This window comes from Elaeis guineensis, chromosome 4 (genome assembly GCF_000442705.2).
Source record: "Elaeis guineensis isolate ETL-2024a chromosome 4, EG11, whole genome shotgun sequence".
Classification (NCBI taxonomy): Eukaryota; Viridiplantae; Streptophyta; class Magnoliopsida; order Arecales; family Arecaceae; genus Elaeis; species Elaeis guineensis.
Window position 1 is genome coordinate 131,260,068 of NC_025996.2, and position 26,983 is coordinate 131,287,050.

At 35.9% G+C, this 26,983-nt stretch overlaps 1 protein-coding gene across 2 annotated transcripts in view; it reads right to left on the reverse strand.

The window, feature by feature from the left end:
- Positions 1–26,223, reverse strand: part of LOC105042656 (phosphoinositide phosphatase SAC6) — an 80,916-nt gene extending 54,693 nt beyond the window's left edge. Inside the window, exons 1-6 of one of the 2 annotated variants that reach the window (XM_029263867.2) lie at positions 25,778–26,223; positions 24,692–24,856; positions 9,510–9,593; positions 8,108–8,235; positions 7,934–8,025; positions 5,545–5,602 (exon numbers count right to left, since the gene is read on the reverse strand). In XM_029263867.2, coding sequence (XP_029119700.1) covers positions 5,545–5,602; positions 7,934–8,025; positions 8,108–8,235; positions 9,510–9,593; positions 24,692–24,856; positions 25,778–25,988 — 738 coding nt within the window. In that variant the 5' untranslated portion in view covers positions 25,989–26,223. The remainder of the gene's footprint in view (positions 1–5,544; positions 5,603–7,933; positions 8,026–8,107; positions 8,236–9,509; positions 9,594–24,691; positions 24,857–25,777) is intronic. The other variant, XM_010919943.4, reaches the window with a different exon arrangement.
- Between the last annotated feature and the right edge of the window lie 760 nt (positions 26,224–26,983).

Below are 26,983 nucleotides of genomic sequence, written 5' to 3' on the forward strand. Positions count from 1 at the left end.
AGCCTGATAGCCTATGGAAACAAAGAGCGAGCCTAAGGGTCTAGGTGAGCGACAGAGGATTTTCCTTGGGATTTTTTGAGAGTTTTGTAAGGAAAGATCGAGAGCTTTTTATTGAGAGAGAGAGAGATTGATGTATAAGAGTTGAGAGGGTGTGACCTCTTATATTTGTTCTTTCTTTCACAGTAAATTTTGCATACCCCATGAAGGTAAGCTTTGGACTAATCCACATATTTGATTGTCTTTTTTTATCTCTCTTCTTCCTTCCTATGACAGTATCGACATCGGCATCTGAATTAGCGATCTTGAGCAGAGGATCCGTATTTCGCACTCGTGAGGGATCCTTCCCAAAACCTACCCCTATTATCTATGATGATATGGGAAGGAGTCCTGACCCTTTGGCCATTAGGCAGCATGACAACCCCAACCCAACCCAGCCCATGCCAAGCACCGCTTGATTCCACCATCAATAATTTCTAGTGTTATATATACCCTAACAATATTCTTGTTTGATGTTTAAACTAGTTAGGTTGTCCAAGATCGGACAAACTAGGACGTCGAGCACTGCCGCCTAATCAGTGGACATGGGCACTGGGCCGAGCCGGCCCACTAATTAAATTGTCCAAGATCGGATCAACTAGGACGTCGAGCACTGCCGCCTAATCAGTAGACATGGCCATTAGGCTGTGCCTAGCATGGCTCGGCCTAGGCCCACCAAGCTAGACTCCAAACGGGCGGTGCCAGGCACGGCTCGTCTGGTAAACGGACCGTGCCTGGCACGGCCCATTTATCTCGAACCCTGGCCTGGCACGACCCTAGGCCCAGGGTCTGGCAAGCCGTGCCTGGCCCGTCAAGCCCACGAGCTTGATGGGCGGCACACGGGCCCGATGGGCGGCCCATTTTTCCTCTTCTTTTTTTTTGAAAAAGCAGCCTAAATAAGTCGTACCTGACACGGCCTGTTGGCACAGCTTGTAAAGGCTAATTCTTTTTTTTTATTTTTTGGATTGGGTAATGGCTATTTTTTGATTTTTTACCAGTTTACCCCCTAATAGCCATAAAACGGCTAATTTTAGGGGTATTTTGAGAAAATGAAAGTTTTAGGACTCCTACAAATACCCCTCCTCTTATATTTTCACCACACCAAATCAATTCTTCTCTCCTTCTCTACTACTCTTCTAGCAATATTTAGCAAGTATTCAATATTTAGCAATTAGCAAGTATTTAAGTGCTACACAGTTGGATTAGTCCACCAATTGGAGCCTTGGAGCTTGGAGGTCCTTGTTGAGATCCTGAGAAGCACAAGAAGAAGCTCACAAATCTTCGCCGGCCTACGTCTACTCAATTTCTCTATTTGGTATTTTGGTTAATTTTTATTATTTGCATAACTCATATTTAGATATGGCATCTTTTGATGAGTCATTTTGGCATTCTCCAAATTTCTGAGAGAGAAGAAACTACTGTTCCTGCTCCCTCTGAAACTAATATCGAAAGTCAAAGCTCTGCCTCTTCTTTCCATAAGAGGACTAATGCTGTATGAAATAATTTTGAAAGAATTACGATGGATAGAGTTTTAAAAGCAAAATATAAAAAATGTGCCAAATCATATAATTGTACTAATAATGGAGGAACTAGCCATTTGAAAAGACATCAAGAGAGCCATATGATGAGTGATGCTCGTCTTAAATGCACCCTTAATATACAAGAGGATAGTCTTGTAGATAATTTTGCATATAATCATGAAAATCAAAGGAAAGCACTGGTAAAATGGATAGTTAAGGATGAATTACCTTTTAGTTTATGTGAGTCTTTTAATTTTGAAGAGTATGTTCAATTAGCCCTACAACCCGCTTATAAAAGAACTAGTAGACGTACATTTAGAAGAGTAGCTATAACTAATTTTTTAGCAATGAAACAAAATTTAATTAGAACTCTTTCTGTCTTAATTTCAAAAGTATTATTAACTTCTAATATTTGGACCACATCTATTGATAATTATTATTTTATTGCTGTTACTGCTCATTATATTGATAATGATTTATTAAATAAACGTATTCTTCCTTTCGTGCTTTTGATTTTCCACATTCTGAGCAACAAATTTCTAATACTATTTATCAAACTGCATGTACATATGATATTAATGATAAAATTATGTCTATTACTTTTGATAATGCATCTAATAATAATTCTGCTATCAAATTATTGAAAGACTCATTGCATCCCATTCTAAATGAAAATCTATTGCATATTAGATGTACATGTCATAATTTAAATCTCTCTGTTCAATCTGGCATGGATATGATTCAAGATGTTATTATAAAAATTAGAAATGCAGTTTCTTTTATTCATGCTTCAAGAGCAAGACTTCAAGAATTTAAGCAAATGTGTATAGATCATGATAAATGTTTTAAAAAATTTAAACTTGATGTAGTTACTCGCTGGGACTTAACACATACCATGATACATGATGCCTATCCATATAAAAATTTATTAAGTGCATATATTAATGATCGTGGATAGGTTTAAAATTGACTGAAACTGATTGGAACAAAAGTAAAATTTTGAAAGAATTTTTGGTTGGTTTTTATAATACTACTGAAATTCTTTCTAGTGTTTATTATCCAACCTCTTGCTCATTTTCACAACAAGCATATTTTATTAGCCAAAAATTTGCACAACATAGATATGATGATATTTTAGAATCTATTATTTATAAAATGGAGTCTAAATGGAATGAGTATTGGGACAGAATTTGTCCTATGCATAACTTAGCTGCTGTATTTGATCCACGTGTTAAATTAATTGGTGTGTTAATTTTACTTGATGCATATTGTGAAAACATGAATCAGGATTCCGAATCCGCTAAAACTGAGATAAATCAACTTCTTCATGATATTTATGCTTTATATGATGAAAAGGTTCATGGATGTAGTACTTCTCGTTCACAAACCTGTGCCTCTTCTTCTAGTACTTCTCGTTCATCATCTATTTTCTCATTTATTACACATAGGAGACATACACATACTTCTTCAAGTTTATCTACATCTTCATCTTTAAGTAATGAACTTGAATTTTATTTACGAAATGATCTTCAATCTGCATATGATAAAAATCAAATAGAGAATCTTGATGTGTTAGCCTGGTGGAAAAGTGTTAAAAATCAATATCTTGTACTGTCCGCCATTGTACGTGATATCTTAGCTGCGTCGATGTCCACAATAGCATTGAAATTTGCTTTTAGTGCAGGTCAACGTGTTCTGGACGAAAAGAAAAGTAAGATGACCGACGAAGCAATTGAGATATTGCTTTGCTTCAAAAATTGATTGGATGCTGAGACAAGACTTCAAGATAAAAATGGATATAATACAACATTCGATGACGACAACGACAAACACTACCAACGATGCATGACGAACTGACAATCAGTAAGATTTTTATCTATTAATGTTAGATATTTGTAACTTTTTAATTTTTATCTTTTAATTATTGAGATGAGTCACCTCAATTTCTTCTTTTCCTCATTGCATTTGGAGGTCAAGCCTAGCCCCCCTCCCTCTCTTGTACCATTTCGATTATTATTATAAATCGGTAGGGGTCCACGCCAAACCCCCCACTATTACAAGATGATCTTTTATTTTTACAAAAAAAAAAATCTCACATCTATATTTAATTTTACTCCTTAACCCTTTTTTAATTTATAAAAAAATTTATATTTTTTAAATTCAAAAAAAGGGTTGGGCCACTACGCACGCGGGCCGTGCCGAACTTGGACCGGGCCTGGACCGTGTCAGGCTGTGCCTAGCCCACAAACTGTGACAACCCAGGCCCTTATGGGCCGTGCCGGGCCTGGGCCGCGAGCCGCAATCCCACAGCCCAGCCCGACCCCTTTTAATGGGCCATGCTTGGCACGGTTGTTTCATGTCGGGCCGGGCCATGTAATGGACGGCTCGGCCCGTTGTCCGCATCTACTAATCAACCCTATTCCACCCTTTTAGTTTGTCTTCTCTTCATAACTCATGGGCCCCACTAATCAGACCCTCCATAGCATAAGTCAACCCTAGTAAAAAAAACTAAACTGTCTTAGTGGCTAGACAATATATCATCTCAACATAGCCCTTGCCGAACCCTACTAGATTTGGCCATCCTCAATTTGAGTGACCAACCTATATCCTAATTTGACCTTTGATGAGATAAAATTACACCAACTGATTGATTCGGGCCATTGGGCTCCACCTTACTAGCCTATCCTTGATCTATTTTGATTCAAGCATGAAGCCACAGCCTAGTCATGCCCCTAGCTGGTTTATTCCACTCACTAAACCTTTTTACGTTCTTCAGGGTTTCTCATTTGTTGGGCTTCGAAGACATTGACTAAAAAATTAATCAAATTCCAGTGACCTTGAATAGATGTATCTGACCTGCTTGATTAAAGTAGGAATTTGAAGCGATAAGAGGTAAGGAACCTAAAGCTTCAAAGCGTATTTTCTAATGACCTATCAAAAATTACTATTAGTTTATTAAATTTGATTGTGATCTCTATTTTATATTTGACTAAGTGGATCAAGAATGCTATTATCATGGTCATAACTGTTTTGAAATATGTTATGTGGTTTGATATTCTTGTAAGATAAATTTTGGAAAATTTAAATAATTGATTTATGAAATTTGTTTTATATAATATATATATATTCTCAACATGGCTATGATCTGGCCCCACCAATGGGAATTATATGTTGATCCTATTGATTTATAATCTGATGGCGCACTATCCTAGATGTCAAGAGAGGTTGTCTTGGGAAAAATGAGACAACCTCATCCCACATGATTTAGATCATAGTATACTTAATGTCCGCAATGATTGGCGCATCTGTGATGAGTCTTCTTGAAAAAAAAAAAGAAATGATTTAAAATACCTAAATTCCCAATTTCCCTTGAAGAATCTCGAAGCTAGGGGTGAAAACTAACCAAGCTGTTAACGAGCAGCTCAGGCTTGGCTCACTAAGAGCTCATTTGAGGTCAGTTCAGCCAAGAAACGAGCTGGGCTCAAACACATTTTAGAGGCAAACCTCAATACTTGTAATGTTTGAATGTAGTGGGAAAGCTCGACCCGGCTTGACTAAAGCTCCACTCTAAGCTTAGTTGAACCGATCTTGAGCAGGTTATGTTATGCTTGGCTCAAGTTCAAGCCCAGCATGAGCAGCTTGTTTAGATGACGAGTCGAGCCTGCGCAACCTGGTACTTGGCTCAACTTGGCTCATTTGCACCCCTGCCTGAAGCAATTACTCAGCTCCAAGTTAAACCATAATAATCATATACTCATTGTAACAGAAAATCAGCTGAGATATCAAGAACGATGTAATTCACTTAAGAAATCATTAATCTGCAAGAACAACAAATTATAAGGGGAACAATAACATTTGCAATGGTTCAAGAATAAGTTCCATGATATTCATCAAAGAAAAAGAATTACGTGATAAAACTAAACAGCAGCATTATGATTCTGATATAGATTTATAAGAAATGTATGGATGTTGATCGCAAAATAAGAACCTGTCTCCAAAGAGGAAGAAGTTTTGTTTCACTGCCCATATCATGCAACCTCTGCATGCTGCAACAATATCAAACATCAGAAAAGATACACTGACAAATCACAAATATCTTATCAAAGATAGATCATAAATCAAAAAAGTTAAAGATGAATTGGAGATAAAAGTGAATGTTAGGCTTCTGTGACAGCATCACAAAAGTTACCAAAGCTGAAACTATAAAACAAAGACATTCAACCAAGCAAGTCTAGAAGTTGTTTTGAGAGGAGGTACTGTTAAATATGCATATAGTGAGTTAGAGTCCTTAGAATGCAAATTGGTGACACAGTATTTGATTTAACATTGTGCTGCAAGCTACCCTTAAGGTATACAAAGATGATCAATAAGTAGACCTCCATGGCTTTGAGGATCTTGATGACTGTCACCTGGTCACTTATAATGTTAGGTTCTTGGACATGTCAGATGCTTCAATGCCTCATGACACTCCGAGGCACTTCATACCATCATACATGATGACATCGTCATTATGTGTCTACCATTGCAACTGCTATATGAAAGTTATCAAGCCTAACGTAACAAGATAGCAAGCAATTATCAAATTTGATGAACCTGAGGAGCATGGGTGTCACTTCTTATTCTTCATAGGCATACAGTGATATACATTTACACAAACATATATACTATCAGGACATGTGTCAATTTTTTGGAGATTCCCATATTTGATGCTTCTAGACACTTGGGCACCTTGACAGTTTGACAGTCATGTCTCATGTCCAAGCACATTGCTTGATGATGTTCAAGGTATCACTTCCACTTGCAGAATAAATAGGTTCTTTGTTTACTTTGCATTGCTTTTTTTAATACAAAAGGTGATCAATAAAATAGAAACCCATCCATGGTACAAGCATTTGCCATTTATTCGGTGAGTGAAAACAAAACAACAGACTGATAGCAGTATCAAAATACATTAAATTACGGCATAAGTTGAGAGTCAAGAGTTAACAGAAGTGTGTTTCCTGGTGCTTCAGTATCCTTTAAACAAGGCTTCATGAGGATTCAGTAATGTACCCATAAGAGTAACAGATGTAATTCAAAAGCGATTCTTTTGAATGAAATCACCTAGTTAGGCCACCCCCTAAATGCAATACAGTGGACCACTAGAAGTTCAAGTTTTCCCACAAGAGAAACTTGTTTTTCAAAAAGTGAACCAAAAAAGTGGGGTACATATGTGTGGCTATTTTTTCTTCCTTTGTTTTGCTTGGGTCAGGTTCTTTCCCACTTTATTTTATAAATTTGTATTCCACTAACTTAACAATGTAGTGCATTGACGATATTGCATTCTTTAATTATCTAACTAAAATCTCAAGTTTCAAATGGCCCTTAAAAATTTTATATACGAGTTCAGCATAACAATCATGAAATTGCATTACAAATTAAAGACATCTTATCGCCCATAAGAACCTCAATGCCTGTTTGTAAGAGCAAAGATTCTGAATGCTAGAATTAGTAGCAAAGAGATACAGAAAACAGCAAGCATAACTCATTGAATAGATCATGAAACTGTTGCTATAGATATTTCCTTTAGGGAAAGAACCATTGTTAAAGATATACTTCTGTTGGAAATACAGATGCCAAGGAAGCAACAAGAAATTCTATCATGGTAAGCCGAATGTCAAGTGGTTAAATCAAGACCAGGCAAAACTGTGCATTTCCTATGATTCAGAATCTCTGATGTTATAGATAAAGAGATCCTGTCCGATGTAAATATGTTAAACCAGTTGAACTCTCCCAAGTAACAGGAGCAGCCCACAGGAATGGCTAACAAATATAGGAGGCAAAGTCAACTAACAATTAGGATGCAATTTAAACCGGAACAAGAGCACAGTGACATTTACTTGGTAATAAAATAGGATCTCATCACAGACAGAAACAAGTAATGGTAGTTTTGTAAAAGTTGCACAAATTGGTCCTTTACATTTTCTTAAATAGGAATAAACATAAGCACTTCACCCTTTATCTCATGTCTATCATTGTTCCTCAGTATTTATCATATGGTTGAATAGAATCCGCAACCAAAAAAGGTACCAGGACGCCTGTTCCAACTAAATAAGAAAGAGAGATATCTTAAGATAAGAAAGATGATAGAGGAGAAACTCAAGCCATGATGGCATTTACATGGGCTAGCACATTGAGCATTATCAGGCCCTCCATTATCTGCAAACTGCTGACATTAGCAAGCTGTATCCAAATCATTTTTTTTTTTTTGGTACATGACCAGTCAAGGGTTTCAGTTGTTATGGTTTCCCTATATATGTGTGCATCAAACAGCTCTTGAGTAGTCTGACTAAAGGACAAAATGCAATACAGATAACAATTAATTAAAAAGCACTCACCAAAGTGTTAAGTTTACATCATAGGAGAAGAACAGACCAGAAGTCCTCTCTGCAGCATTTAGAAGGACAGAAAATTCTGCTTCCATCTTTTTCTGTCAAAATATAGTAAAATGACCAAAGTTTGATGTAAATGGAAAATACTAAATATAAAATACAATTGAAAACACTTTGGACCTGTTCAACTGGGGAATTGCTTAGAGAATGATTGCATGGAAGAATTCGCAGGGTTGATACTCGAAAAATAGGATGGCCTAAGTAAGATCCAACACGTTCATGCTGTGTTATCACTAATAGATAAGACCCTGTTGTGCATCAAGGAGAAGGTGGTGAGCATGATCAAAATGGATTTGAGTGGCAACATATTTAACCAAGGAAGAGGCAGTGGCCCTCAATACAGATGGTCAAAACTGCTTAAAAAAAATCATCACCGCCTCAAACAGCATACAGGCTAAATTTGAAAAGATCTAAACATAATTCCACCAAAATGACGAACAGTAATGATAGAGACATGGATCTCATCATCTTCAATCATATAATGGACATCAAGTGTTGGAGGGTCCCAAGAAACTCATGTGGTATAAACAATGACAGAATTGCAATTCATTGAACAAGAACAATGCTATTACTGAACAATCATGAGATCTAAGTCCAATTCATGACTATGGGTTGATTACCAATGAATCTTTCTATTAGCACCATATTGGATCAGAATTCAGATGTTCTCAAAATTAAGATATAAGATATAATTACCGCACTTTTGAGCTTAACAATGTTTGAATATCATAGAATTTCTGAGCTCTTGAAGATGTGAGAAATACAAAACCATATAACATCACTATCTTGACCTGATCCTTATAATCAGAATCTCAGTTCCCAAGCTAGGAAGTCAACTCTTTATTTTATGGAATTCAAATTCTTTAAATATTTTTTGTTGAATTCAAATAGAAATCAGTTCCATACTTGCATGTAACATCATATGTAGGAGGAAATAAAAAGAATAAGCGGACATTTACGATCAACAGACAGACAATCGTTTCAGCTAGCAGTGTATACTACCGCCACAGTGCCACTAATGATCATTTAAACTAGCAGACATCCAATCTCATCCAACAGAAAACATCTTGATCTATCCTTCATATGCAACTATATTTACCTAAATACTAGATTTAAGATAAATAAAGTATTCAAAATAGGTAAATTAAGGAAATAAGGAACTCTTAAATCATTAAGCTCCACTTCCTTTACTTTTGTTACCATTCTGCATATCACTATACTTCAATCATGAAGAACAATTATACATTGACGCGATAGATAAAAAAGGTCAAACCTACCAGGTTACTCTTAAACAGTACAGGAATACCCACATAAATTTGTTCATCACATATATTAAGGATCTTAATTCTCCATTAAGTGAGTACTTTCCATTTATCCGAACCAAACCATCATTTGCAACAAGCAAGAATTCTAATTATTCTTAACTTATTTGTACAACTAGCTGGCACTGCTTGGTGAATTGTGAGACAAATTAAATTTTTGAATCACAAAGAAAAGATACAGGACATAATAGTTCACTTGCCCACTAAAAGCTTCAGCATTCCAATAATCCCAAACACACTGCAAACATTTGGAGACTGCACAGGACCACATTGTGGAAGCTCTCCTGTCCAAAAGAAATAGTGAATGTGGTAAACCACCTTGACTGCTGAAATGAAAACTAAGAAACAATAATACTCGTCCAAGAATTAATCAATTCCAAACAAACAAAGAATTCATGCAAAACTCTAATATTCACTACTTTATAATGGAATGTGAATAGTGGAATAGATGAATCTACAAGATGGGGGTGTAACGATTTCTGTGATGTGCACGCGTGCACGCACGTGTGTGTGAGAGAGGAGCAGAGAGAGAGAGATTGTGCATGTACTTAAAAATAAATACACAATATTAAGACAACAATATGGAAAAAAGAATATTGGTATACAGATACTTAAAAAGTATAAACAAAGTTAGTGTAACAGCTGGATATGTTTAGAAAAAATCCATAGCAAAAAAATGATAAAGAAATTAAGAAAAAAGAAAGAATATAAGAGTATGTAACTATATATGAAGGTCTGCTGAACCATGCCAAACTAATGGGGCGTGCCAAACCAGACAAGTCAATTACTAGCATGGTTCACTACCTTGGTTCGAAATGGAGGGCGAGGGGAGAGAGAGAGGGAGACGAGGAGGGGTGAGGGGGAAGAGAAGCTGAGAGAGATGGAGGGAGGGTTTGGAAGCCATTGTCGAAATAGGGATCCCTTGTTTCATTTTGAAACAGGGGATCCCTTTTTTATTTTGTTGATTTCGAACTGAAATAAATAAGTAATCCCCTATTTCGAAACGAAACCAAGGATCCCTATTTTGACAATGGCTTCCAAACCCTCCCTCCCTCCCTCCTTCCCTTCTTCACTCTCCCTCCCTCCCTGCCTCTCCCTTTTCCTCACTCTCCTTCTCCATCTCCCCCTTCATCTTCAGCTCTCCCTTTGTCAGTACCCACCGGAATGGCACTGTGCCAAACTGGTTGCCAACTAGGACACCCTTTGATACTAGTTTGGCAAACCATGTATAACCATGTACATATAAACCATAGAAAATTACCAAAAGTTTAAAAAAATTTGAAGCACAAAGGTGATAAAGAAATTGAATAACAAAAAAAGAATATAAGGTTATGCATATATGCATATATATCCAAATGAAAACAAGCATGCGAGAGGCGAAAACAACAAATGGACAGCAACATCAACAACAATATATAGCATTAACAATTTGTAACTCAAAAAAGATTTCATGAATATTTGTGAACAATTCATGAAAAAAATTAAATCTGTGGATAATATGGTTAAAAAAAAGAAAGCTGTTTGTTAATAGAGAAATTCAAAAAAGGCCAAGGAAACATAAAGAATACTTGCAAAATATTAGAGTACTTGTACTATGGTATCAGCTATGTTAAGATGCAAAGTTATTAACAATGTGATATTTTGCAGTGATGTAATACTAAAGAGGAATCACATCATGGGCATTGTGGATGGTGTGAAGTAGCCATACCATGAAAATAGGTGTTTATGATGCATAGATATGGATATGACACGATACAGATAACCGATATGGCAAATCTTGAAAAAGTAGGATAAAATACCACAAAGACACATCTATATGTATGTGTTTATTTATATATATGTATGCATAGTTATATCTATGTATGTATACATATATATGTAAGTATAAATAGGGACATATATGTGCACATATATTTATATATACATACATTAAGATACATGCATGTCCATATTTATACTTATATGATTGTATATGTATATATGTATATATGTATGTGTATGTGTGTGTGTGTGTATATATTTATATATACATACATTAAGATACATGCATGTCCATATTTATACTTATATGATTGTATATGTATATATGTATATATGTATGTGTATGTGTGTGTGTGTGTACACACACACACATATACATATATACACACACATATATATATATACATACGTATACATATATATACACATATGTGTGTGTGTGTGTGCATATATATGTATGTATAAGTACATATATGTATATATATATGCATCTACATACATACATACATATATGTGTGTGTGTGTGTACATATATGTACGTACATGTATATACACACACACACACATATACATACATGTATATATATATATATGTATATATACGTAAATATATATATCTGTATGTACACATATATACATATATATGTATATATATGTACATATATATGTATACATATATGTGTATATATGTATACATAAATATATGTACATATATACATATATGTATACATATATATGTACATATATATATGTACATATGTATACATATGTATACATATATATACATATATACATGGTTTGCCAAACCGGACCGAACCGTCCAATTCAACCCATACCGAGCTGAATCGGTTCGGTTCGGTTCAGCCTATACCAAGCCGAATCGGTGTAAAAACGGTCCGATTCGGCCCTATTTTTTGAATCAGGGCCGAAACGGCCCAAACCAGGCTGAACCACCCAGTTCGGTATGATTCGGGGCCAAACCAACCGATTCCGCCCTGTTTTCGTTTTTTTGTGTCCGTGGGTGGGATTTTTTTTTTGATTTTTTTTATTGTCGGTACAGCATGGTACAGTACAATACCATACCACCCGGCTACTGGCACACCGACCGGTACCGATTCAGACTTCCTTACATATATATAGATATATATGTGTGTGTGTGTGTGTGTGTTCTACATGTACATATATATGTACATATATGTTGATATGTATAAATTTGTCAATGTATGTATATAATATAGATATATATATATATATATATATATGTATATGTATATACATGTATATATATGTATATGTATATGTATATACATGTATATATATATGTATATGTATATACATGTGTGTGTGTGTAGGGTATATATATATATATAGGGTATATATATGTATGTGTGTGTGTATCTGTGTGTGTGAGTGTGTATGTAGATACATACATACATACATACATACATATGTATATACATATATATACATTTATATATATACATATATATACATTTATATATATACATATACATATATATATATATGTATATCAACATATACATATAGATATATGTATATCTACATAGATATATATGTATATGTACATGTACATGTACATGTACATATAGATGTATATGTACATGTACATGTACATATAGATGTATATGTACATGTACATGTAAATATATATGTATATGTACATATACATGTACATATATAGATATACATGTACATATATAGATATATATGTACATATATATATATATATGTATATATATATATATGTATGTATGTATGTATATGTATATGTATGTATGTATGTATATGTATATGTATGTATGTATATACATACATACATATCTATATATATATATATATATATATATATATATATATATATATATATATATGTATGTATGTATGTATGTATATGTATGTATATATAATATATATGTGTGTGTGTGTGTACATACATACATACATACATACAGCATGCATGCATGCATCATGCATGCATGCATCATGCATGCATGCATGTATGTATGTATATGTACATGTATATATATGTATATATATATGTATATATATATATATACATATATATATAGGGTATATATATGTATGTGTGTGTGTATCTCTGTGTGTGAGTGTGTGTGTGTATCTATATATGTATATACATTTATATATGTATCCATATGTATTTATATGTATATATTTGTATATATGCGTGTACAAATATATACTTCCATACATATACACAAATATGTGCACGTATATATATGTGCATGTGTATTAAAAACATCTAAAGTGTTCGTTCTTCGATTTTGAAAAGTATGATACCTAGCCTAAGTATCAAACACATATGTGAGAAGTATCTGATAAACATCTGTATCCACTACGAATATGATACAGACACAGCATGTGATCTGAAGTATTTGTGCTTCCTAGAAAGATGTCATGTGTACCAAAGCAAACTTACAAGCACTATCCAAGGAGAAACAAGTAAATTTTCAGATGCACAAGATTACAAGCACCCATAGTTATGGAGAAACAAGTGAATTTTCAGACTCTCTAAGATTACACCAAAGGCCATCGCAAGCATATTTGTTTACGATGGTCAACTATGAACTTATTGCCGATTTTGAGGAAGGTACACCATTATACATGTTATGCACCCATGAATAGTAACAATGGTTAATGAAATATGACATGGTTAAACTAGAAATATGGATGAAAGCCTATAAAAGTTTAAAAGCAATATGATGACATTTGAAAGCCTCAAAACCTATGTAGTTTCAATGGCAGTAGCAATGAAAACAAGGTGGATGGCCAGATGACGCCATAATTGTTGCCTATTCTTCAATCAATTATACAAATGAATAAGAGATTGATGAAGTCATAACTAACAACATCAAAGGTGGTTGGGGGATGAAGTGGATAGGTGCTTTTGATTATTATGGAAACTATTTACAATGCTGCAGTATGGCCACTGTTGTTGTATAGTTCAAACTTCAAAGTGTTACATCATAAAATATCAAAAAAAAAAAAAAAAACAAAGAAAAGTGGCAGTTATGAGAATGTTGAGAACTTGTGTGTGATAAATTTGGGAAAATAGTGCAAGCTATGGTTATGCCAGGGAAAGCATGAGTGGCACCAGTTAGAGAAAAAGAAATTATATCACATATTCAAATGGTACAAGCATGCGCAACAAAGATCTATGTAGGCCCTTATGAGAGATAAAATGTTTGAATATATGTCAAAGGGTATTGAAAGAGAAGGGCAGAACCTAAGCAACATGAGTAAAAGCAATGATGGCCGCAAACTCACAATTATCATTATGTTCTAATTACTCCAAGCCAACCGAGTCAGTTATGGTAAAGCTTGACACTTGACAGTAACAGTTATTTTCTAATCCATTTCGAGTCTAGATACTACAACTATCAACTTTAGTAATAAGCTTGCAAACAAGCATCTAGTGCTTATTGTTTAATTTCTGAATTATTTAAAAGGTAAGTTTTAGAGAGAGATTAGAAACTCTAGGTTGGTTGCTTGTAGCCCTGGTTAGAAGTCAAAGAACATTATACCAAAGCTATACGTTGTTTCCAAGTCATTTTTGAGTCATTGTGTTATGAAAGTCCTAGTGTCACCTCAAGTAGGTTGAGTCACCATAGGGATTTGAAACGTGTATGAGTATAGTTTGCTGTCTTTACAAATGGATCTACATATGAGGTGAATCTACATGAACATACAAGCTGCTTCAAGCATTATATTTTCCTTAGTGTTGGACTACATATCTATGTCCTTGTCCTTCTTCCCTTGTCTCCTTTGTTTTATCATTTTCGAGTTCTAACACAGTTTATCCTTCTCATGTTTTAACACTCATGCCCATACACACAATACTGCCCAATAATTTGCATCAAACTCAAACCGAAACCTTTTGTTCTTTTCCTCCTTCAAGAGCACCTCATATTTGTCCCTTGAAGCCAAGAAAAAAGCCAAAGCTCCAAATAAACCAAGCAACAGCAAAATAAATTCACATGTTTAAGGGGTCCATGTATAGAATTTATGCTGACATTATCTGGTTTTTGTTTCTTTTTACAATCTACAAAACCTCCATTTTCATAGTAGTAAGAAAAGTTGATTCAAGTGACGTGGTCTACCATTCATCTGATGTATGAAACCATGCTTTCAAATGATTACAAATACAAAAAGAAAAGACATGAGTGTCAAACAAGCAAATTACATTTTGTGTCTGTAAAGTGAATTGCATTAAAATGTTTTTATCATATGCCTATAACAGGTTAACCGTCATATATCAAGATAAGGTGTTGTATACTTGGAGGGAACTGTGGGAAAAATGAATAATAGACAATGACTTCAAAATCAAATTAGCCATCAGGTAATGGTACATATAACACAATTATAACTTGAACAAAAATGAAAATTATGGTCCAATCAAAATAAGCTCCATAAGACACTACAGTACAAACATTCCCGCAAATTATGTCAATTGTCAAAAAAAAATGGATTAATAGATACTAGATGCATCAAATAATACTTAAGCTTGGTAAGAAAAATGGATCGGCAAGCAATAGAAGAATTCAAATATTAAAATGTGTCACAGAATTATCATCAGTTAATTGGCATAATTTGTCAAATAAATATCTCATAAAGAAATACTTTCCTTGTATAAACATGTAGAAAAAAATTATAAAACATTGCCAGCCACTTGTAAAATGCACCCATCCAAAATGTGGGCAAGCAGGTATGTTAAGCACTTTGTCACCGCACCATACATTTTGCATAGTCTTGTTAACCTTTTAAAATTGCTCCCAATGTGCATGCCCCTTACATTTTGCATAGTCTTGTTAACCTTTGAAATTGCTCATAACGAGAATCCTCATGCGGCTGAGGAGCAGCCATCACATATGCTGGTCAGTCATTAGCCAGCCAGTTGTGGCACATTTGTGGTTCATGCCAGCAGACACTTGGCATCAAAATTTGATTTGAGAACCAAGTGAAAGTCAAGCTAGAGTCCACTTGATGTCGTGTTCCTCAAAGTTTGACTCACTGATTGCACGAGCTAAAAACTAGGGCACTTATAATTTATACATGCCAAGTGGAGATGGGCATGGCCCTCCAGCTCATCTGTTGTCTTAAGATCCAGTATACAAAGCCATATGCTACAGTACCCACATGTGAGAGGTGGTGCAAAGCAAATCCCGATACAACAATGACGATTTAGTTAGCACAAGAGCATAGGAAACTATAATAGTACAATGCTTCCTGAAGACCAGATTCATTACGTTTCAGCTGAACGTACACTTTGTGAATTTACAACTCCAAATAAAATACTCAAACAATTGCTTATAGTTTTTCACTTTATTTGTCTTACTACCTGAATAGTTTTTTCATGTTATAAACTAATGAAACTTGTATATTTCACATTCAAAACACCACCATAGCCAGTTAACAATTTTTATACCTACTCTCTAGTTTTAGTTAGAAGATGTGAAAGGCTTGTGAAAATAATTAGGTGATCACTTGTGGAATGAAAGATTATTTTCCTAATATTTAAGCATATTAGATTGGTGGGAATCAAACCCTCATCAATTGTTGTAAACTTGTATCTTTCCATCACTTTATATCGCATCTCTATTAACAATAACCATCAAGCCTTGTCCCAAGTATTTGTTATTAGCTTAAAGAAACTCCATCTACCAAATATTTGTATTTTAGCTGACCTCTAATGCTACTGCAAGCTTTTCCATTTCCGTTTGCACAACTTCCACTTATGTTAACTTAGGTCTTCCACTTGTCTTCCCAAGTCCTTTGTCAAATTAAAATACCCCTCCTTAAAAATTCCTCCTATCATATTTGTCATGCATGCTGATCCATCTTTATTGGTTAAACATCACCTTATCTTTAGTTGGTGCATACCACTCCTTCACTTATTTATCATCCTAGACTTGCACAAGTTGCCACAAGTCCATCCTAATATTCCCTCTGAGAGTTAACATGCTTTGTCTAGGGCTCCGTTTGTTTCCCAACATTCTAGGTCATACAAAATTGCAGGAATTCTTTCCATTCTGTAAACCTCTTCCCTAAATCACCAATATATGCATCAATTATCATGCAAGCAACAACTCAATGTTCCATACATCATCCATCTCCAATTCTATTATATAGATCTCCATTTCTTTTGTATGGCAGAGACTAGATAACGAAGTTGATCACTTTCTAATATCCCCAGTCCTTCAAGTCTGATTGAAACATCATCTCCATTTTCATTTTCTATCATATCTCTGGATCATCTTTTTTTTTTTTCAATGACCAAGCCAAGCATTTCATAAAGAGTGAAAATGTATGAAAAAAAATATCCTGCCTTAGGGCAAATGCAAAACAATCAGAATTCAGAATAGCTATGTAAACTACCTAGGCAAAGCCAACAAAAGTCAACTAGCTAGATTACAGAAGTTTTAGAAGCTTAGTAGCAGGAATCTTCCCTTTGGAGTGAACATCGGCTTCCCAAGCTTCTTGGTAACTCGTCCCTACACCTACTTCCTAAGCAATTTCTTACTATTTTTTTTTCTAAAGAGACGCATTTCTGCACACCTGCACCCACACATATCTGATAATTAAGTTTAGAAGTAGTAGTTTTACCAATATCCACATTAATCACTCAACTCAAGAAGTTAATGTTATAAACAATGCCTTAAGAAGATGAGGCCTTCTTGATACAAAAACATGTTATTCCTTGCATAAAGCCTTCTATATACCATATAGTACATGAAAACTTTCTGATATTTAACAGATATTTGAAGTGCGGCAAAATTAGTTTTGTCAATGGGCATCACAAAAGTGGACAGCTTACCATTCAAGTTGGTAAGGGCACATTGCATGAACCTTTGATTTTTCCTCCTCATGTTCTCACCTCCTCAGTAGGAATTTTGTTTATTAACACCAAAAACACATCAATAATTTGATATTCCCAGCAACAAGACCATGAACCCTTGGCAAATAGAGAAAAATACCCCAAAATCAATAAACATATAGCAACCAATGGCATCTCATCTCCAACCCAAATCTCTCAATTAGAAATCTGAAAATAAAAGAACAGGTCAAGGAGTAACACAAAGTTCCTATTATTCTCCTCATCAATATTCCTCCGAAATTAAGCAGCTACAAATGTGCATTGATAATAAAATCCAGATAAGAAACCACCAAAATATTCTTATGATGTTATCCCAATAAATAAAGAGCAAATCAAGGAACCAGTCTTGTACAGCAAATTTGCAAATTACAAACTGTTCACAGTTGGATACTCCAACTTCTACCAAGGCTAAAATTGATTCTACAATTTTTTTTCCTTTTTGCATCCCACCTCAAGCTGAAACCAATATAAAAATGTCTTTATCGACATAACATTTTCTTTTTTGTGTTTAAATCTTATTTGGAGTAAAGAACATCCAAAACTTTACAAAACTCCACCACTTCCAAACTAGAACCAAATTCACTAATCTAAAGTCTTGATGCCTGCATAACTCTCCACCCAGCAAATACAGTTCCACTTTGTCAAACAGGATCCATGCCCAACTTTTCTCTTAAAAATTCCAAAAGAAGGCTTTGCTTACACAGAGTATCCTCAAAACCAAGGAATGTCGTACCAGACTGAACTGTCCGATACGGGGCGTGGAACCGAATCGGCGGCCAACCGATCCGGTTCGGCCCTTTTTTTCGAAAAATCATCCGAACCGCACTAAACTGGACGGTTCGGCACGGTTCGGAGCCATACCGCCCAAAATCGGGCGGTATGGCTCAGTTCGGTATGGTTCGGCATTGAACCGAATTGTACCGACATATCACATGGGGGGTGGGAGGGTGTGGTGGGACCTGGGTTGTCATTTAGTGGCAGCCAGGATTCCTTCTTTGATAGAAACCCGAGAGCTCTCTCAGAACTCCCGAGAGACACTTTCAGGCTTTCGACGACACGAAGCCTTTCGAAAAAATTAGAAAAAAGAGGAAAATTCTGCCAAATTGCAGCACTTCTTCAAGCAGACGATGATTTTCGATCGGGAGTAAGGTAATGTATTATTTTTTTAATAAATATTTTATTTTTTATATTCTTGTGGCTGAAAAAAAAGATAAGAACGAAGAAGTAAGAAAATAAGAGAAAATCATATCAAAATTTTATGATTTTGGTATGATTTGATCATATATGATAGATTTTTGGAAGATCTACATGATGACACTAAAATCATTGATTTTCATTAATTATATATTTTTTAAATATATATATATTTATTTATAAAAAATTATTAAAAAAATAAATTCAAAAAAATATAAAATCAAAGATTCTGAATCATGTTTAAAATGGTTCGAGCTACTTGAATCTAATCTCGAAATTTCTTTGAAATTTTTGAAATTAAAAATATTTTTATAATTATTTAAATAATAAAAATATATAATCAAATAAAAAATATGTAAAATTAGTACTATATTTTAGCTAATTCAAAAATATTATTTGAAGCATATAACATTTTTTTTGAATTTATAAGTTTTAAAATTATTATTGAATTTTTTTTTGAATTTATATATAATATTTTTTTAATAATTATTAAACTACCGTATTTTGTTATACTTACGTAAATAAGTAAGAAGAAAGATTCAAAACGTGACATTGATTGGGATCATGGCTAGATGCTCTCGGCTCGGCATCATTAGAAATGCAAATGGTACAACACAGAATTTAAGAAAGGAGGGTGATTAGATTGAAGCAGCATCTGGCTGGTGGTTATCCTGATGTCCATGTGTCGAAAATATCCGCAAGAGATCCGACAATTGATGAAAAAGCACTTTGCTGATTCGAAAGCAGCGAAGGAAAGGACAAAGCAAAAAAAGACAGAAGTGGACCGTCGAACTGCAGAGCCACCTTCTTATCACTTCAGAGAGTCAAAAGAGGCTTCCGCTCCAGATGATGAGGCACAGATTGAGGCTGTCATTCAAGCAAACTTGGCTGATCAGTACCGACAGGAGGAGATGGCCCGGTATAGAGAGCGATTTGGATCATCATGCTACGAATCCGGGTCAGAATCAGCGATCGATGAGGAAGAATTCGAGTTCAAGAGAACTACATCAGTCAGAAAGCCCGATGGTAGAGGGAGCAGACACAGCATGTCATCTTTGTTGGGAGCTTTTGACAGTAGGAGGAGGTCCTCTAGAGATATTCCAACAGGAGCCACCATCCATGATTTGGATCCACATGCTTTGCCCAGCAAGGATTCAAAGCAGCAGAGGATTAACACTATGGTGAAAAAAATAAGAAGGATATGTGGCGAGCTGTTGGATCATGATTTCATTTCAGCAATATTCCAGCAAATGTAGCAGCCAATCCTTACTATCGATCTACCATTTCAGCTATAGAGGCTGTCGGTCAAGGTGTAGATCCGTCAGGACCTAAGGACATCTATGGTCAGCTTCTTGACAGTAACAAGGAGGATCTGCAGAAATGGATTGCTTCTTACCAAAATAAATGACCTACATACGGACTGACAGTGATGTGTGATGATTGGACCGATCCTACTAGACGGAGCATCATTAATTTTTTAACTTACTATGATGGAAAAATATTTTTTCACAAATCAATTGATGCTTCAGATAAGATGCACGATGCCACATATATCCTTGCTCTGATAGAGGAGGTGATTGATTCAGTAGGTGAGCAGTATGTCGTGCAGATCATCACAGATAATGGACCACAATATAAGGTTGTCGGAGAGTTGCTGATGGAGCAGCGACTGCAGATATACTGGACCCCATGTGCTGCACATTGCATTGATCTTATATTGATGGATACTGAGAAGATTCGTAAGGTGCAGCAGGTAGTAGAGATTGTCCAGACTATTACTAGATTTATCTACAATCACATATGGATCCTTTCTTGATACGGACGTATACTGGAAGGGAGATCTTGAAACCGAATGTCATACGATTTGCTACCAACTACATGGCACTTGATGATCTTCTTCAGAAGAAAGCCGTCTTACGTCAAATGTTTGTCAATGTCGAGTGGCAGGAGAGCAGATATGCGAGGGCCAGCACTGATGGAAGTCATGTGGAGAACTTGATGACGAGTCAGTCATTCTGACAGCAGACTGAGAAAATAATGAAGGCTATTAAGCCATTATACGAGGTGCTTCGCACCGTGGATAGTGAAAGATACCCCCAGATGGGCTTCTTATATTACATGATGGAGAGGATAAAAAAACAGATCGGTGAGAATGATCCGAAGCATACTCAGAAATTCATTATCATTGAGCGCCGTTGGGACTATCAGATGGATAGAGATTTGCATGTAGTCGGTAAGCACAGATTTGCATCTGATTTCTATGTGGATTTTGAAATACCTCAATTTATATACGAGTTTTCCTTGGTTTGCATCGTTATATCTATATTGTAGAGCTATAAGTTTGACTCTATCTATAAATATCATATTGTTAATTAGCATTTATATCAAGTGCATATTTAGCTTCTGCAACCTAATTTCTTTGACTGTGTCTTGATTACTTACTAGGCTATTAGCTCATTATTGTAATTCCTATGTTTTTACAGAGTCCAAAGCATGATGAGGATAGGTCGAGATTGAAATGTGAGATTAGAGAGAGGATCTAGTAGCCATCTCAGATCAACCTTCCAAATTTTGTAGAACCCTCCCTATACTACCTTTTGTATAAATATGTAAATTATGTGACTAAAGTTAGCTATATATGATAGTTGCGAAGGTTTTGTTTTAAAATTTGAGCTAATAGCTCTTAAATTGTGAGTATCGCTTTGTTAGTTGAGTGTGTTATTGACAGGTTGGATGTCTTGTATGCCTATAGGGACAATTCTCTATAGGTATACAACAGCTGTTCACGTCCCTAATTTCTAATTCAGGATCGGGGCATGACAAAGGGAAAGGAAAGAAAGCTGCAAGTTGACGAGGATCTCATTCATTCAAATTTCGAGACAGTAAGCCCTCAGACCATCAATTGCCTAGATCATCTCACGATACGAGAGATGATGTTAACGATAGTCTAAGCAATTATGCATCTGATGGCCATGGAGGTAGCAGTGGATATGGCAGCATGTATACAACTTACAGCCACATGTTCTAGGTCCATTCATTGATGATTCTCATTTTGCTTGTACCTCAAAAAATGTGAATCATGGTACAAGTAAAGCTTGCAACAATATGATAACATACGAGATGCAAGCCTCTCAAGATGGTTGATCCGACACCGTTGCAAACGATGATATAGCATATAGATTAGGGTCTCTAAACATCTTTGGATCCTCATCATATATCGTACAACCTACATATCCTTACTTTAAGACATCATATTCGAACAACTACTCCCCTTTATGATCTCAGTCAAATTATGGGCCAGATTTCACTACAGTGACCTTCCCTTAGGTGGGATGGCCACCATTGTATCAAACAGAGAATTAGTACCAAGATAGCTATCCAAAAGGACCGGATTATCATTTGTAGGGGTGGACACAATACTTAGGTTGGAGTCACATCAAAGGTCCTGACTAAGAACGAGATCTCAACATCTACGAACGATATAGATACATCACGAGGAACTAAATGTTGGTATGTATTTTATAATTCAAATATATTTTCATATATATTTTCAAAACAAGATTTAAAAACTCATGGGATGGTGTGTACTTGGTTTTTCATGGGATGTACCACCTTCCTACCCTCTCCCAACACATGGGATGAGAGATGCTGCAAGACAAACTATTTGGGCTACTAGGATAATGGCTAAATGGTCTCAACCTGACGCTTGGGATGAAACCCCATCCCAACATCTCACCGGACATCCTACCGAGATCTAAAACCATGTTTCAAGCTAAAAATTATGCATTATCTATTTTTATTTATTAAGATCTATCAAGCAATCATACGGTCTTGGGACCAATATGAAATAAAATAACGACACAGAAACCTTAAAATCATATTTTGAAGATCCCTACACCTTGAAATAACCAAAACAACCAAAAATTGAAAAAAAAATATTTAAAAAAAAAAAAGCTTACTGATACTATACCTATGCTTCTACATACCAAGTGTCAATACAATATTCCTCAGAAACATACCATACTAGTACCAAAAAGGTATGATACACAATATCCAGATTGCAAACCTTGAATTGTACTAATATGGACTTGACAAACAGCTCTCCAAAATGAGATGACCCAAAATGATTGGTCTACCTCTCCAACATCATAAAGCTCCACCAAAATGGAATAGAAATTGTCAATTTATCAAAGTAAAGACAGCTTTCTCAAACTAAAAGATTTTGGGACATGAGAAGAGCAATACCCCAAACCATTTGGAGCATAGCCAAAGCCAATATTGGGAAGAGCAAAGTGCATGGCCAAAAGGAACCTGGCAGTGAGGTCCAGGAAAATCAAAAACTTGTTCAGCTTTGGAAGGCTAGCATCCTTAGGACCATTAGATTAGGCGAAAACACCCACTGCTAAGACAAACATCAAGCAACATGAGATCCTAGAGAAGTTGCTGACACCCTCCATATTTTTATAACCTTCTCTTCTTTCATCAGAGAGAACCCAATGGCACTAAAAATGACGATGCTGTCCAAGGCCTCTAAAACTCGAAAAAGATACCTTTCAATTCCTCCCAAAATTAAGCCCTCAAAACATGGTCTGAATTTTACTAGACATTAGTAAGTATTAAAAGGAAAAAAAAAAACACTAATTTGGCTGTTAAATTTGATAGAGAAACACCCACTCTACTAAACATGAGCTGAAAGATTAAGGTTACAATCTACCAATAAATTCCCTTATAGAATATCCTCGTATACTTGTGTCAAACGACACCTATAATAGATCTGTATTACAAACCTAAAATAGACTTTAACTTAGTTATGGAAAAATAAAAAAACATTAATGCTTCAATTTGGCCCTTATGGTAATTTCCATGACAGAAGTAACATAACAGTGATCAACAAACACCAACCAGAAAAGGCAAATCAACATATAGTGGACAGATAGTCCATGCTGTCCCCATGAACAGACCCTGCCCTTAGGCACCATGCAGCATGCTTCTAGTTCAATGCAGTCAACACAAATACAAGAGCAGCACCTGTAAGAATTTCTTTTAGGGTCAAGCCACTTCTGTTTCAAGGAGATTTGCCCTTCAGAAGGAAATCTCTTAATGAGTATTAATAAAATTATATAAATATACATGGAAGCTAGAGTAGTAACAAGAGCAGCAGAGAGAGAGAGAGAGAGCAGGAATGACAAATGCATCTAAATGAAAGAAATGTTAAGTCTAAACCAATCATAGTTTAAAACAGCACAAAAAGGGAAGCAAGAGAGGAAGCGTAAGTTGGTGAATTTTGAATACCATGATTTAAAATCTCTACTTCCAAGATACACACACACACACATACATATGACATCTATGATACATATCAATCATATCTACATAATACTATGCGTGTATTTATATGTTAACCCCATGCCCTTCCCTTTGCCTTGAGCATCCCTAGTCTCATCCCTGAGAAGTTATTAAAGAATCTCAGCATAGAAATTTGACATAAGACATTGTAAAGAAAGGACAAACCGATCAAGTTCATTGATCCATCAGCACGGCTGACTGACAAATATGAATCAGCAACAGTATCAACAGGCTCAAAGATGTACTTGTCCGGAAATTCCCATAATCTCAGCCTTGAATATAGCTTTATCTCAGAATGTGACTTCTCCATCCCATCCATATTTGGATTTTCTGAGGAAAAATGGAAAATCATCAAGACTGCTTACAATCTGATACTCATAAACTATATAACAGGGGGATTGGCCAATCCAAAGAACTCAAACATGAGTAAAACAACAACAGGAGAAGAAAATGCAATATGGAAATAAAACCATTTTGCCATTGTAATTTTAAAAAAAGTGGTGAATATTGCAGCAAGGTTACATCGGATAGTAAACACTCAGGTAGCTTTCAGTATAAGGTCATAACTAACTAAAAGAATACAGAATTTTTCAAACTGAAAATACAATAAACATCACAAAAAGACCAAACCAAAAAGAAGAAGAAGAAGAAGAAGAGTGTCATGAATTTAACTCTGTGAACATAGCTCACAGAAAAAAAGCAAGAAAATAATATAAACATGAATTAGTGTATACAGTGAAGGTTTCAAAATTCAAATTTCAAAGTTCACTTAACATCGGCGCATTTAATACTAATTCCGACGGCTTAAAATCCACATACGATCTCATCAGCAAACAAAAGGTTCGAACAAGAGACCAATCTCAGAATTCCAAACCACATTCAAGAATTTAATGCACATCTATAACCGAAAAATACCATGCAACCAAATCCAAGTCATACCTTGATCAGAGAGAGCATTAAGCCCATCAAGAATCCCCGTGATTTCCCCACAAAACCCAAATCGGGTTCCCCAAAGAAGAAACCGTAAGATTCAAAAAAAAAAAAGACGGTAAGCCCATCAAGAATCCCGTGATTTCCCCACAAAACCCAAAGAAGAAACAGTCAAATTCAAAAAAGACGGTAAGCCTATCAAGAATCCCCCGAGACTTCTCAAAAAACGCGCGATCCCGAAATAAGAAACCCTAGGAGACAGAGAGATGTAGAGAGAGAGAGATGGAGGGAGAGAAAGGGAGGGAGGAGAAGCGGCTTTACCTTTGGCGAGAGGAGGCGGGGGGCGGTGAAGAGGGCGTCGCCGGAGAGAAAGTCGAAGGAGGCGTGGGCGATGAAGCGAAGCGGCGAAGCGAGGAGGAAGCAGGTGGGTATAAATAGGGGAAGAGAGGAGGGGGACGAGAACGAGGGATCTGGGGGTCCGGGGATCGCGGGGAGAGTGGCCAGCGAAGCAGGGCCGGGCGATGGAGAGCATGCACCGCCACCGCAGTGCAGCAGACCGGGCTTATAGCTCTCAATACCTTTGCTTGAGAAGAGAGATCAAAGCAAAGCGTGAAACGAGATCGGGCGAAGTGGCAACGGAGAAGGGATAGGAGGACATAGAAGAAGTTTTCCGGTCGTGTACCATTTTTTTTTCTGCGATGTTCTTCCTGGATTCACTTTTTTCTTTTTTTTTTTTTTTTTTTTGGGTAAAGTTCTTGGATTCGCTTTAGATGCGAGTGTGTTCAGAGTTAATGATGCGAGGAACATTCAGTGGAGCAGACCGGACAAAAGATCTGATTATTAGATGGACCAGCCGCGTGTACCACTCCAATTAATAGATGGACCTCATGGATCAGCCTAATAATTACCCACTATATTATTTATTTATTTAAATAATAATTAATTATATTTTTAATCCACGAAGTTTCAAATCAAAAAAATTAAAAAATAAAATATTTTGAAGACATCCCAAAATAATATCTCCTGCAGTCCAAAATATTTCTCTAGTATACTCAATTATAAAAGATGCCACCCCATTAACTATGCAGTTCACCCTACAAAAGACATATCTGATGGTAAATGCAGTACATCCTTCCAACAACCTCACGACATCATATAAAAGGGGATGGGTGATACCGTCCTGAGTACTACTCTGTAGCCACGAGACCATCGTAGTTAAATCTCCCTCTACAAGCAGGTGGGTCACCCCCAAAATAAGCTTGATGAAATTGATCCCCATCTAGACAGCCCAAAGCTCCGTCTCTGGAACTGAGGGTTCTAGGAGGTGGTGCCCACCAGCCACCACAAAGATAGAACCGGATCCCTGAATGACAAAACCAGCCCTACCATACTTGCCTCTGATGCTCCCATCGAAGTTGGCCTTCAGGTGGAGCAGAGGAAGGGGCTCCCAGGAGATAATTAAATACCCAATCAGTCGCTATGCACGTAGAGTGGGAGCTCCAGATCTTTGAGGGCCTAATTGTCACA